The sequence below is a fragment of the Knufia obscura genome (genome assembly GCF_036327395.1).
Source record: "Knufia obscura strain CCFEE 5817 isolate CBS 148926 chromosome Unknown scaffold_10, whole genome shotgun sequence".
NCBI classification, from domain to species: domain Eukaryota; kingdom Fungi; phylum Ascomycota; class Eurotiomycetes; order Chaetothyriales; family Trichomeriaceae; genus Knufia; species Knufia obscura.
This window is the reverse complement of record NW_027042696.1, coordinates 501,279-512,205: the sequence shown is the minus strand read 5'-3', so window position 1 is coordinate 512,205 and position 10,927 is coordinate 501,279. Positions and strand designations below refer to the sequence as shown.

General features: G+C 51.5%; 6 protein-coding genes across 6 annotated transcripts; 4 read left to right on the top strand and 2 right to left on the bottom strand.

The window, feature by feature from the left end:
• Positions 1-551: 551 nt before the first annotated feature.
• Positions 552-1,946, top strand: PMZ80_008004 (uncharacterized protein; the record flags this gene model as incomplete). The annotated part of the gene is made up of 2 exons (XM_064876408.1): positions 552-1,258; positions 1,313-1,946. 2 exons carry the CDS (start codon positions 552-554, stop codon positions 1,944-1,946), a joined length of 1,341 nt encoding a protein of 446 aa, XP_064727715.1.
• Positions 1,947-3,191: 1,245 nt separating this feature from the next.
• PMZ80_008003 (uncharacterized protein) lies at positions 3,192-4,079 on the top strand (the record flags this gene model as incomplete). The annotated part of the gene is made up of 1 exon (XM_064876407.1): positions 3,192-4,079. The coding sequence occupies one exon, from the start codon at positions 3,192-3,194 to the stop codon at positions 4,077-4,079; it is 888 nt and encodes a 295-aa protein (XP_064727714.1).
• Positions 4,080-4,935: 856 nt separating this feature from the next.
• Positions 4,936-6,078, top strand: PMZ80_008002 (uncharacterized protein; the record flags this gene model as incomplete). Its single annotated transcript, XM_064876406.1, has 1 exon — positions 4,936-6,078. The coding sequence occupies one exon, from the start codon at positions 4,936-4,938 to the stop codon at positions 6,076-6,078; it is 1,143 nt and encodes a 380-aa protein (XP_064727713.1).
• A 19-nt stretch (positions 6,079-6,097) lies between these two features.
• PMZ80_008001 (uncharacterized protein) lies at positions 6,098-7,564 on the bottom strand (the record flags this gene model as incomplete). The annotated part of the gene is made up of 1 exon (XM_064876405.1): positions 6,098-7,564. The coding sequence occupies one exon, from the start codon at positions 7,562-7,564 to the stop codon at positions 6,098-6,100; it is 1,467 nt and encodes a 488-aa protein (XP_064727712.1).
• Positions 7,565-8,506: 942 nt separating this feature from the next.
• On the bottom strand, positions 8,507-9,171 carry RER1 (retention in endoplasmic reticulum protein 1; the record flags this gene model as incomplete). Its single annotated transcript, XM_064876404.1, has 3 exons — positions 8,507-8,586; positions 8,639-9,050; positions 9,103-9,171. 3 exons carry the CDS (start codon positions 9,169-9,171, stop codon positions 8,507-8,509), a joined length of 561 nt encoding a protein of 186 aa, XP_064727711.1.
• A 497-nt stretch (positions 9,172-9,668) lies between these two features.
• PMZ80_007999 (putative secondary metabolism biosynthetic enzyme) lies at positions 9,669-10,553 on the top strand (the record flags this gene model as incomplete). The annotated part of the gene is made up of 1 exon (XM_064876403.1): positions 9,669-10,553. One exon carries the CDS (start codon positions 9,669-9,671, stop codon positions 10,551-10,553), a length of 885 nt encoding a protein of 294 aa, XP_064727710.1.
• Between the last annotated feature and the right edge of the window lie 374 nt (positions 10,554-10,927).

Below are 10,927 nucleotides of genomic sequence, written 5' to 3'. Positions count from 1 at the left end.
CTTGAGCACCTCGTCCTGGACTGGAGTCGGGGGTTCAAGGTCTCCTTGAAATGACATCTCGTGGTCGAGCCTGTTGTACTAGTTGGTACGTGCTAGACGCAAGGCACCCACCATGTCACCCTCCCATCAGATACTAGACAAGCGAACGCCCACGCGAGACATGCGCAACGGTGGCATGGTGTAACAGCAGAATCATAATTGTTAACAATGACGACATTCATAAAGCTGCCGCCAGGTCCTTCCGTTGATGGTAGCTCATAAACATGGTCACTACCGACAGGTATCTGCCTACGAGCTTCCGGTTGATCAATAGCCTACATCACAATTTGATCTGGAGTCTCTTAGTATGCGTTGCTCTTGTCTGCTTGTCAACTCGACTGTTATCCGGTCTTCGGTCCCGATCATGGCAGCCCGCCAAAGGGCAAGAGCCACCAGTAGCACCATACTGGCTGCCTTACCTTCAGCACCTGCCTTCGTTCCTGTCAAATCCCAACAGGACCTTTGAGTCATGGAGCAGACGCTATTTGGGGACACCCTTCACACTTCTCATGATGAATACGAAATTTCACGTCTTCAGCTCATCAACCACAGCTTCGCACATCTTCAGCAGATCTCGAGACTTCGTCTTCGAGCCAGTCGTTGCAAGTATGATGGAGAATGGTGTCAACTTACCTACTCTGGATAGACCCAAATTCCAACTGCCATTGAAACCCCACCACTTGTTGACGGACAGTGAGCAAAGATCGCGAGAATTCTTATCTGCTAACCACACAATTTATTTGAAATATCTTACCAGTGTAACACTCGACATGGTAATGAATACATATATGGCCAAGCTCCAGCACGTTTCCGCGGACTTGTTTCCCAAGGATGGGAGCGGCTGGGTTACGATTGATTATCACGAGCTGATGAGGAAGACAATTTTCGAGACATCGGTCCTGACATTCTTCGGGACGAGGCTGCATGAAATATGGCCGGACATGTGGGAAGACTGGAAGTTGTTCAATGATGCAACTTTCGCTGGGGTCAGGTCTAACGTCTCATGGTACTCAAGGCCTAAAGCACGCGCAGCGAGAGAAAGGATGTTACAAGCATTCGATGAGTGGGTAGACACAGAGATTGAAGAGTGGCCTGAAACTCAGAGCATCTGGAACGACAAATGGGGCATCAAGATGAACTGGGAACGAGAAATCCTTGGGAGGAAGTTCGAATTCACCCACAGAGGTCGTGCTTGTCTACAAGCTAGCTTTCTATTCGTGTAAGGCTGCGAACGTCTCATGAATGTTACCGAAGGGATGCTGACCAATTTTAGCATTGTGACGAACTCAGCACCAATGGCTACCTGGTTTACGATATGCATTTTCAAATCTCCAGGCGGGGTCGCCAGATACAGAGAAGAGATTGCATCATCTGTGAAGTGTACTGATGGCATTGGACAAGATGAATTCCCGCTGGATGTGCTCAAGTTGAAGCAGAGTCAATACATCCAAGGTGTGTGGAAAGAGTCCCTGAGAACAGGATCTGCCAGCGCGGCGGCAAGGGTTGTGACGAAAGAGGCTGAAATCGACGGTTTCATTGTGAAGCCTGGCAGTGTTTTGCTGCTTCCAGTTCAGCTCCTCCATTTTGACCACGATGTCTTCCCGCAGCCTCAGCAAACCGATCCTAATCGATGGATTACAAACGACGCCAAAGACGAGGAGAAATACAGGCAAATACAAAAACAAAATTCTCATCTAAGGAGTTTCGGAGGGGGCATCGGTTTGTGTTCAGGGCGATTCGTGGCCGAGCAAGAGATCATCAATGTGGTGTCGACAGTGCTGTTCCTTTTCGACCTGGAGTTCGTGAAGCCAATCGAAGGTCTGGACCTCAATCCACAAAGCATCGGCATCATGAATCCAAAGCGGAACCCTACGGTCAGACTCAGAAGAAGAAAGCTGAAGGTCTGAACCGATACATGCGACTGGCATGAAATGACGGTGGTATACTATTGTCAATGCTATCAGCTGACTCTCAGTAGAACAACTATTTTACAAGTGTTCGCGTCGGCCGTGCACCTTGCAGATCATGCTACACCATCCTGCAACTCTGTCACCAGCCGCCAATCAACAAGGTGAAAGCAGACAGCATTAAGAACAAGCTTTCAGCCGCTGTATGCATTTTATGGTTCGGCCCACGCCGCCCTCAGGCCCGTCGAAACATCCTGCTGCTGGGTACATGTTGCGCGTTGCAGTCCAATATGTCCGAAACATCGGTTCAGGCGACCCCGAAGTGCCGAAGATCTATGGCTGTCAATATTCCATCGATCACACCAGTATTGATCTTGCTCAAAGACTTGCATGTGCGGCATTCGAACAAACTGTTATACGCCTGGGATACAAAGGACCGAGCATCATTCGTCCGAAGGCTTAGCATTTCAAACATATATCTGGTTCTTGGATACTTTAGGTGGATCTTCGGCCCCTGTCAACATCACAGTCCGCCCCGCATTCTTCTGCTCCTTGTCACATTCCCTGATGATGCCCCAGTATACTTTGGAGTCAGGGTTATAGCACTAACGTCGAAAAGCAACTTGCTTGTTCCACGACTAAGCATGTACGACTGATCGTCGGCGACTCCTCGCCCAAGCGACTATCCGAACACGTGTCTCAACAGCCTGATAGTGGCAGCTCCAACGGCCGTGTCACCCGCATCCCAGCAACCACATTCGCAGGGTCCATACGCGCACAACATGAGACGATGAAGGTTGCACCCCAGGCTAATGCACGATTCAGTATGGGTCAAATTCATGGACGGAAGGACAACGTCGACGCGGAAACCAGAACGAGTCTACGGCGAAATAGATGCCTCATGTCTACCGACAAACCGGCTTCAGACACTATCGTTGCACTAGTCCATGACTGCTGACCCATTACTTACCTGAGGTATATCGTGACAGAAGATTGGCTGCTAGGAATTGCACGAGCTCAACATCGTTTTAACCACATCGCCCCGGAGCTACTCCCGGCTATACGGTCGTGAAGCACGCATACTGCGCATACACGACCAACTACCATACAGCTAGACACATAATCTATCATACAGTCAACGAGCACAGCCAAGTACTTCACTCAACCGCTCACACAGCACATTCAAGGTGCTGACCACTCGCCATTCCCACCCCACCTCATCGCCCCAACACACACTGCCTCCTCATGCGCATCCTCGCCCTCCACGGCCGCGGCAGCAACACCCAAATCTTCACCGCCCAACTCAGCCCCCTAGCAGCCCACCTCCCCGACATCCAATTCGACCACCTCCAAGGCACAGTCCGCCACACAGAAGGTAACTGGTCCCTGCACACAACCGCGTTCTCGCGCCTGCCGCTATACACCTACTACAACCCTCTCGATCCGCGCTCGATCCTCCAGACCGAGACGGAACTCGAGGCGCTGATCGCGAGGGACGGCCCATTCGATGGTGTACTGGGGTATAGCGGAGGTGCTGCATTGGCGGCGGAAATCCTATGTCGTGATGTGGCGCGGAACCCGCTTGGGCTGGTGAGTCAACGGCCGTTCCGGTTTGCGGTGTTCATTAACGGGGCGAGTCCGTTGAGGGTGTTTCGGTTGGATGAGGTGGATGTGGACCCGAGCGTGGAGTTCGATGCGGATTCGCTAGTTGAGGAGGCGAGGAGTATGTTTCTGAGGCCGAGTGCATTAAGGAGGAAGGAGGGTGTGAGTGTGGAGGATCAGGCGGATCATGAGGTTATGCTGGGGATGTTGGAACGGTGTAGGGGGATGGTGTTGAGGGACGGGACGAAGTTCATCTCCGATGGGGAGTTTGGATTGTGTCGTTTTGAGAGGCGGCGGGATGATGGAGATGATGAAGGTGAGGCGCTAATCGATGTCCCGACGCTTCATGTCAGGAGTATCGAAGAGGATGAGACGAATCCTCATCATGGACTACATCTGTTGAGCTTGTGTGACAGGGATAAGGCGAGGGAGTTTCATCATGAGTACGGGCATGACTTCCCTCGTGGGAGGGTGGAGATGATGAAGATTGCACAACTGATTCGGGAGACGGCTGAAGCGTCTGTGCAATGAGAGCACTAGAATCATCATGAAAACGTGGTAGCCTCGCGGCGTGACAGCTACCGTGTTGTTGCTCTCCCTCTAATGAGTGGTTCCGGCCAACGCTGATCAGATCTTTCGTCTGAGCAGCCGCTTTCAGTATGCGAGTCTATCGAATTCACATCATACTGCTCCAGCGGAACCCGACATACAATTTTGGCTGTTGACCGAGTACACAAATGCTTGCCTCGCCTTTTGCTTAACTTGGACAACATGCATCGTGATCTAGCAAGTTTTGAAGCCTCATCAGACTCCCGCTCAGTCGTAGAGCTCCAACGGTCCCGCAGGTACCAAGATGCGCGGTTCGAAATGGAGTGGGATCGCGTCACACCCGATGTAACCTGTGTGCTTTTGCCAGGAGCAGGCCATCACCCACAGCTCCACCATCTGGAACGCGGGGCTTTAGTGTCTGTCCTCCTGGAGCTCGAGCGGTCTTCGAAGCTGTTGGGTCAGTGGCACCTCAGGTCTTACCCCTTCATCGTCATTACAAAAGGATCTGCTTGATGTTAGTACATGTACTGCAGTGTTTCACTCATGTCAGCTTTCGTGCCGTAGCCGTAGTCCATTCCCTTGTGCTCAAGAGGCTCGCTCTTACGCAACGCCCGCTGCTGATGTAGATCGTGTTGCAAAGCCTGAACGCTCGGCCGCCTTGGATTGACTCTAGGCACCTTTACGAACAATCAGCATCCATGCTAGGCGTCCCTCCAACCAGTATCACCGCCTAATCTGCCATCACTCCAAGCAGTAACACGCAAATTCCCTCTCCATTGCCCAACACCCCCAACATTCCCAGCTCGCAACTTACGCACCACCGCCACCCCTCTTCAGAATGTCCACCTTCCTCCCCGTCGCCCTCCTCCTTGGCCTCTCCCTCACCGGCTTCAAGTCCCTCCACCTCTTCGCCACCTCCAACAACCTCGTCTCCCACTACACCCACATCCTCACCACAAACCACATGCCCTCCGGCCTCCCCATAAACCCCATAACCACCAACCACCGCTTCCCCCCAATTGACTGGCAAATCCGCGCCGTCACGATCTTCAGTCTCGTCTTCGCCGAGGACCTAACGCATCTCGACACCACGCTCGTCGGCGTGCTCTTCCTCGGTGCATGGGCACCCAGCTGGGCGCTCATCGTGCTCGAGAGTCTAAGAGCGTGTAATGGGTATGGGTCGCACTGGACGTCTTGGATCACGATCCCTGGCATTGTGATATTCAACCAAGGGCATGCTGTGTTTTCGTCGTTGTGGTTGGCTGTGCTGGTTATTTGGCAACCTTCAGGTTATGCTGGTGCGGCAGAACTGGCAGTGGGCAGACATGACGCGGTTGCGATTGTCGTGAGCTTTGTGGTTGGGTATGTGATTCCGATTGTGCTGAGTGCGTTGCCAGCGCCGGGGTACGTGAGTTGGAAGGTCAAGCAGAGTGTATGTGGGTTGTACCAGCAGTGGAACGTGTGGATTGTGCTGGTTCATCATGCTTGTGTGTACGTGATGCGGAGGGGTGATGTTGTCGGTATAGGTCAAGCTGCTTCACAGTCGCCAGAAGAGTCATGGAGGTATTTGCGGTTGACATATAGCTTCGTCTTCCTTTTGGCCGCAGTGCCTTGGTGGATTGTGCTGGCGACCTGTGCTGTTCAGTACTTGCGACGGGGCTCGAAGGGCAGAAGAGCCCAAGGGGGATCGCTGTTCAAGCAGGTCTTTGTGCCGACGTTGCCGTTTGCGAGCAGGAAGTGCCGTGGTGTCCACGAGGGTTTCAAGTGGCTCATTCAGTGGGATCATATCATTGGGACTCTGGCAACATGCGTCTGGGCATTCGTGCTATATGATCGGTTCCTTCGAGCGCACGGTGTAGAGGAGACGGGCGTACAAGTGATATGGAAATGTGCAATGTATGCCGCGGTCGGTGGGCCTGTTGCTATACCAGTTGGCTTGTTGTACGAAAGAGACAGGATGGCATTGGCCCGTCTTGATTGAATCGACTGTCGAATTCCTGCTATTCATAATGATCATGCACGATATAGGTTCGACCTTCCCAAGGCCCTAGCACATCGTTCACACTTTGGTAGTGCTCTGAAGCCGAGCTAACAAGCAATTGCAACCGTGCTTTCTCGGAACCATCGAACTTAACCTGCTGCTCCTTGCTCGTGAAGTTCAAATGAACCACGACTCTAGGCATGGACACATCATGGCTTGATTTGACGTACGACAAGACCTCCTCATTCTCCTCGTCGAGCAGTCTGAAGTGTCCATGTATGAACGTCCCGCCGTGCTGCTGCCGAAGCTTCAGCATATTCCTCCAGAACTCAAGCACACCATGATCATCGCCAAGCTGACTCGCTACGTTGACGCCCTCCAGATAACTCTCATTCAGGCGTATCCAGGGTCTCACGTTCGAAAACCCAGCATTGAGTTCCGTCGACCACTGCATGGGAGTTCTGGCGTTGTCTCGAGAGTAGGCCACAGCAGCAGCGAATGCCATCTTCTTCATTGCCTCATTGTTCGAATACTGCTCGTCCATCTGCTCCAGATACTTCAAGATAGCACGATCTCGGAAATTCTCTGTTCGCCAGTCCCGCGGCACGCCAGTCATGCCAATTTCCTGCCCTTGGTACATGAACAACGTGCCAGAGAGCGTGCAGACCAGCATAGCTAGCATACGAGCAGCTGCCACCTGATGCTGACCCGGTCCAGGTCCAAACCGTGAAACACTCCCAGAGTAGTCGTGACTCTCAAGGAACACGGTAGGCCAGCCAACGCCTTGATCGATGTAAGCTTGAGTCTTGGCTATCGCCTGCTTAATCTCTGTCAATTTCGGCCTCTTCATGTCGTGCAACGCCGTATCAAATGTATTGCCCGCCATGAAGATGTCCATATCGAAGACAGTATCCAGCTCACGGTGTTTTGGATCAAGGTACCGGAGACTCTCTTCCTTACCCGTACCAGGCAATTCGCCCACCAGGAACACGTCTTTGCCGTATTTGTCAAGAACCTCCTTCCTCTGCTCCTGCAACCACTCGTGCATCCGCGGTCCATTGAGCACAAACTGCGGCTCCATGGGCTGAAACTCCTCATCTGGAAGTACGATCCTAGCATCAGGAAATGTCAATTCCTTCCAATAAAAGTTGACAACATCGACCCGGAACCCATCAATACCCTTCTTGAGCCAAGACTCTATAGCAGACCTGTATACAGCCCGTCTAGTCTCCTCATTAAACCAATTCAAATCAGGCTGCTCAGACAACGCCAAATGAAGATAGAACTGCTTCCTCTCAGATGCATACGTCCACACACTCCCCCCAAACGCGCCCCGCCAATTATTCGGCCTTATAGGCTGCCCTGTCTCATCCCAGCCCTTAGGATCGCGCCAATGATACCAGTCACTGTGCGGGTTATCTTGAGATTCACGGCTCGCCAGGAACCACTCATGCTCATGACTCGTATGGTTAACAACCAGGTCCATGATGATCCGCATGCCCCGCTGCTTGACAGCGTGGATGAGCTATTCCATATCCAACAACGTGCCGTACCGGGACCAGATGTCTTCGTAGTTTCGAACGTCGTAACCCATATCGTGTTGAGGGGAGTCGTAGACAAGAGACAGCCATATCAAAGTGATTCCGAGATCTCGCAGATAGTCGAGTTTGCTGATGATACCGGGTATATCTCCGCAACCATCGTTGTTAGAGTCGCAAAACGAGCTTGGATAGATCTGGTATGCGGTTGCTGACTTCCACCACGGTATCTCTTGCATTATCAACAGAGGATAACAACTCCGTTCACCAGATGTTATGGACTTCTCCCGGGTACGAGGAGCGTGGTGTTAGAAGGATATTCACCTGTTCTGAGTTCATACGCATCTAACTTGTTCTTGCTACTTAGCGTTAGCCAGCTTCGAGGTGCTGCTACAATCGTGCTGTATAAGTAGCCGGAGGATTGGTGAACTGGTCCATGACAGGAATATTATGCAGTCCTTTCGCTAGTTAGCGAGGCTCCGAAAGCGGGAAGTTTAGACCGAGCACTTTTGATTGTGGCTCCCAGCGAATTCAGCAAGACGACGTGCTCACACAGGGATCACGATACATGCACGGATAGAATAGCTCTTGCAAGTTTCGGGGTTCACGTTTTCAAATCACTCACTGCTCAGACCGCACCATGCAGTAGCGCATGTTCCCACAAACTCTACGCTCGACCTGCTAGAGGGAGTGTGGTGCTTGTTCATTGAATTTGTCCGTGCTAGATCGAGCGTTAATTCATCAAGCCTCACGATCTTTGGAGTATCGTATCATCTGAAGTCGAAGTTTTTGGCATTAGGTCTTTGCTTTCAAGACGCGACCTGTCGTCGCCGTAAATGGCTCTATGAATACAACATGTCTGTAGATCGTCCCTCGTATGTCTGGCACGCTCACTTGGCACCATACTTCGCTTTCCCGACTGAGAATGGAATGTATCGGTACTTGATCATATGCTGAATTTGTCGTCTCACTGCAGGACTTGTTAGCATCGCTTTGCTTTCAAGTGGGAAATTTCCACTCACTCGTTAGCGCAAATAGTATAATCCAGTACATAACCAGAACCGGCCAGAAAACTGGCAAATCGAACACACTGAACCAACTGCACACAAAACTGACCACCACTGCCCTTGTCGCAGCATGCCAGAACTTGAACTCCGGTAGGCGCCTAATAAACGGCCTGAACTCCTGGTCTTGTTTTGTTGGTAGGCTGCTTTCTCCGTCTTCTAGACCTTCGTCCTGCGTCAGGCTAGGATCAAATTTCGGCTGTAGGAATGCGAGGAAGAGATTGAGGAGATAGATCCCCAAACAGTATGCGACGATGTACCAGCCTTGGGCTAAGATGATTCGCAGGAAGAACATGCACAGTAAGGTGACTGTGCCGATCCATCTGTAAGTTACGTATGGGGTCGCTTTATCGAGGTTTGCTTGGTAGATCTGCGCATAATGTTAGAGATGTTGCCTATTACGAACAGAACCAATTACCTACTCGTAGCAGCTTGTTTGACTGCACTGAGATGGCATCAAAGGGAGTTGATTCTGGCTCCGGGTCGTCCATAGCGAGCGGTAGATTTGTTCTGATCGAGGGTTGTGAAGGCCTGCGCATCAAAGTTGGTAGGGTTGTTGGGGTCGAAGGAGGGCTGCTTTTGTAGCAATTCGCAATTCGACGACGCTAGGCACACTCAAGGCTATGCGATACAGGCGCTGAATGAGATCGTGGTTGAGTAGTTCGCTTGACGAAAAGTTTGGTAAAGCCACGATTTCCTTGAGTCTTTTGCCGCAATGAATTCGGTGCGACTGCGGTTGAGGAAGTCACGCTAATTCTTGCTGCAGGAACTAAGGGGTGGCCAGACCGTGCCAGGCTTCAAGGCAGGACTGCAGCTTGAGGCACGTGATCTGATCCTGAGGCAGCCACCACTGCCAGCAGCTGCTTGTTCGGAAAGCCGAGGTTGACGACGGAGGAAATCGTTCAGAGTACAACTGCGAATTTGAGGTGTAAACAACGATCCAGCAGTGCTTCACTTTCAGAAGGGTGGCAGCAACACCGTGCACAATATGAACACATCTCGGTTAGCATCACGGCCATTGAGCCGCTCGTATCGGGCATTCGCACAACCCATTCTACCTCGATTCGTACGATGCCAGTCTACTCAGAGCTCATATGAGAACATATTAGTGGAGGACAGCCAAAAGCCAGGAGTTGCTCTCATTAGGTTGAACAGACCGAAAGCACTAAACGCTCTTTCAAGCGCTCTGTTCGTTGAGCTCAACGATGCGCTAAAGAATTGCGAGGAGGACCCGGAGGTTGGAGCCATTGTGCTCACAGGCAGTGATAAAGCATTTGCAGCTGGTGCAGACATCAAGGAGATGGCCTCTCTGTCCTTTGCCGACGCATACACGAACAACTTCATTGCATCATGGTCCTATATGTCCTCCATTAGAACACCGGTCATTGCAGCTGTATCTGGTCACGCTCTGGGCGGAGGCTGCGAGCTTGCCATGATGTGTGATATCCTCTACGCAACAAAGACTGCCAATTTCGGCCAACCTGAGATTAAGCTAGGAACAATACCCGGCGCTGGTGGCTCGCAAAGGTTGACAAAGGCTATTGGAAAAAGCAAAGCGATGGAACTGATTTTGACTGGTAATAACTACAGTGGTGAGCAAGCCGAGAGGGACGGTCTGGTCGCAAAAGCAGTCGAAGGAGGGAATAAAGAAGTGGTTGATTTGGCTTTGACCACCGCAGCCAAGATTGCAAGCTACTCGAGGGTCGCTGTTACTGCTGCGAAGGAGGTGGTCAATAAGAGTCAGGATCTGGGTATTAGGGAGGGCGTTGAGTACGAGAGACGTATATTCCATTCCCTGTTTGGCAGCCAGGATCAGAAGATTGGCATGAAGGCTTTTACCGAGAAGCAGAAACCAAAGTGGTCTCACTCATAAACGTGGATATGTATAAAATGCGGCAGTCCGCACGACAAACTCTTTCTGACGCAGCACCGCGAACAACATCTGGAAGCAGCAACTTACCAGCACGAAAAGCACAGCTTTCTCACGATCGTGTACGATTTTGCTCTTTTAACCAGCATGGATATCTAGCGACATTTCGGCAGGCAAAATAGGAAGGTGCGGAATCATGATGTTGGAGACTACATTCTGCTGCAAGGATGGCTTGTCAACGAGGTGGTTGTAAGGAGAAAGCGGTGCGAGATATGTACATGTGTGAGGAGTTCGGCTCAACAGAAGGCAAGCACGTCCGGTGGAGTGGGTACGACCACGGTGGTACCTCCTCATCTTTGGATCTTGCGTTGTACATT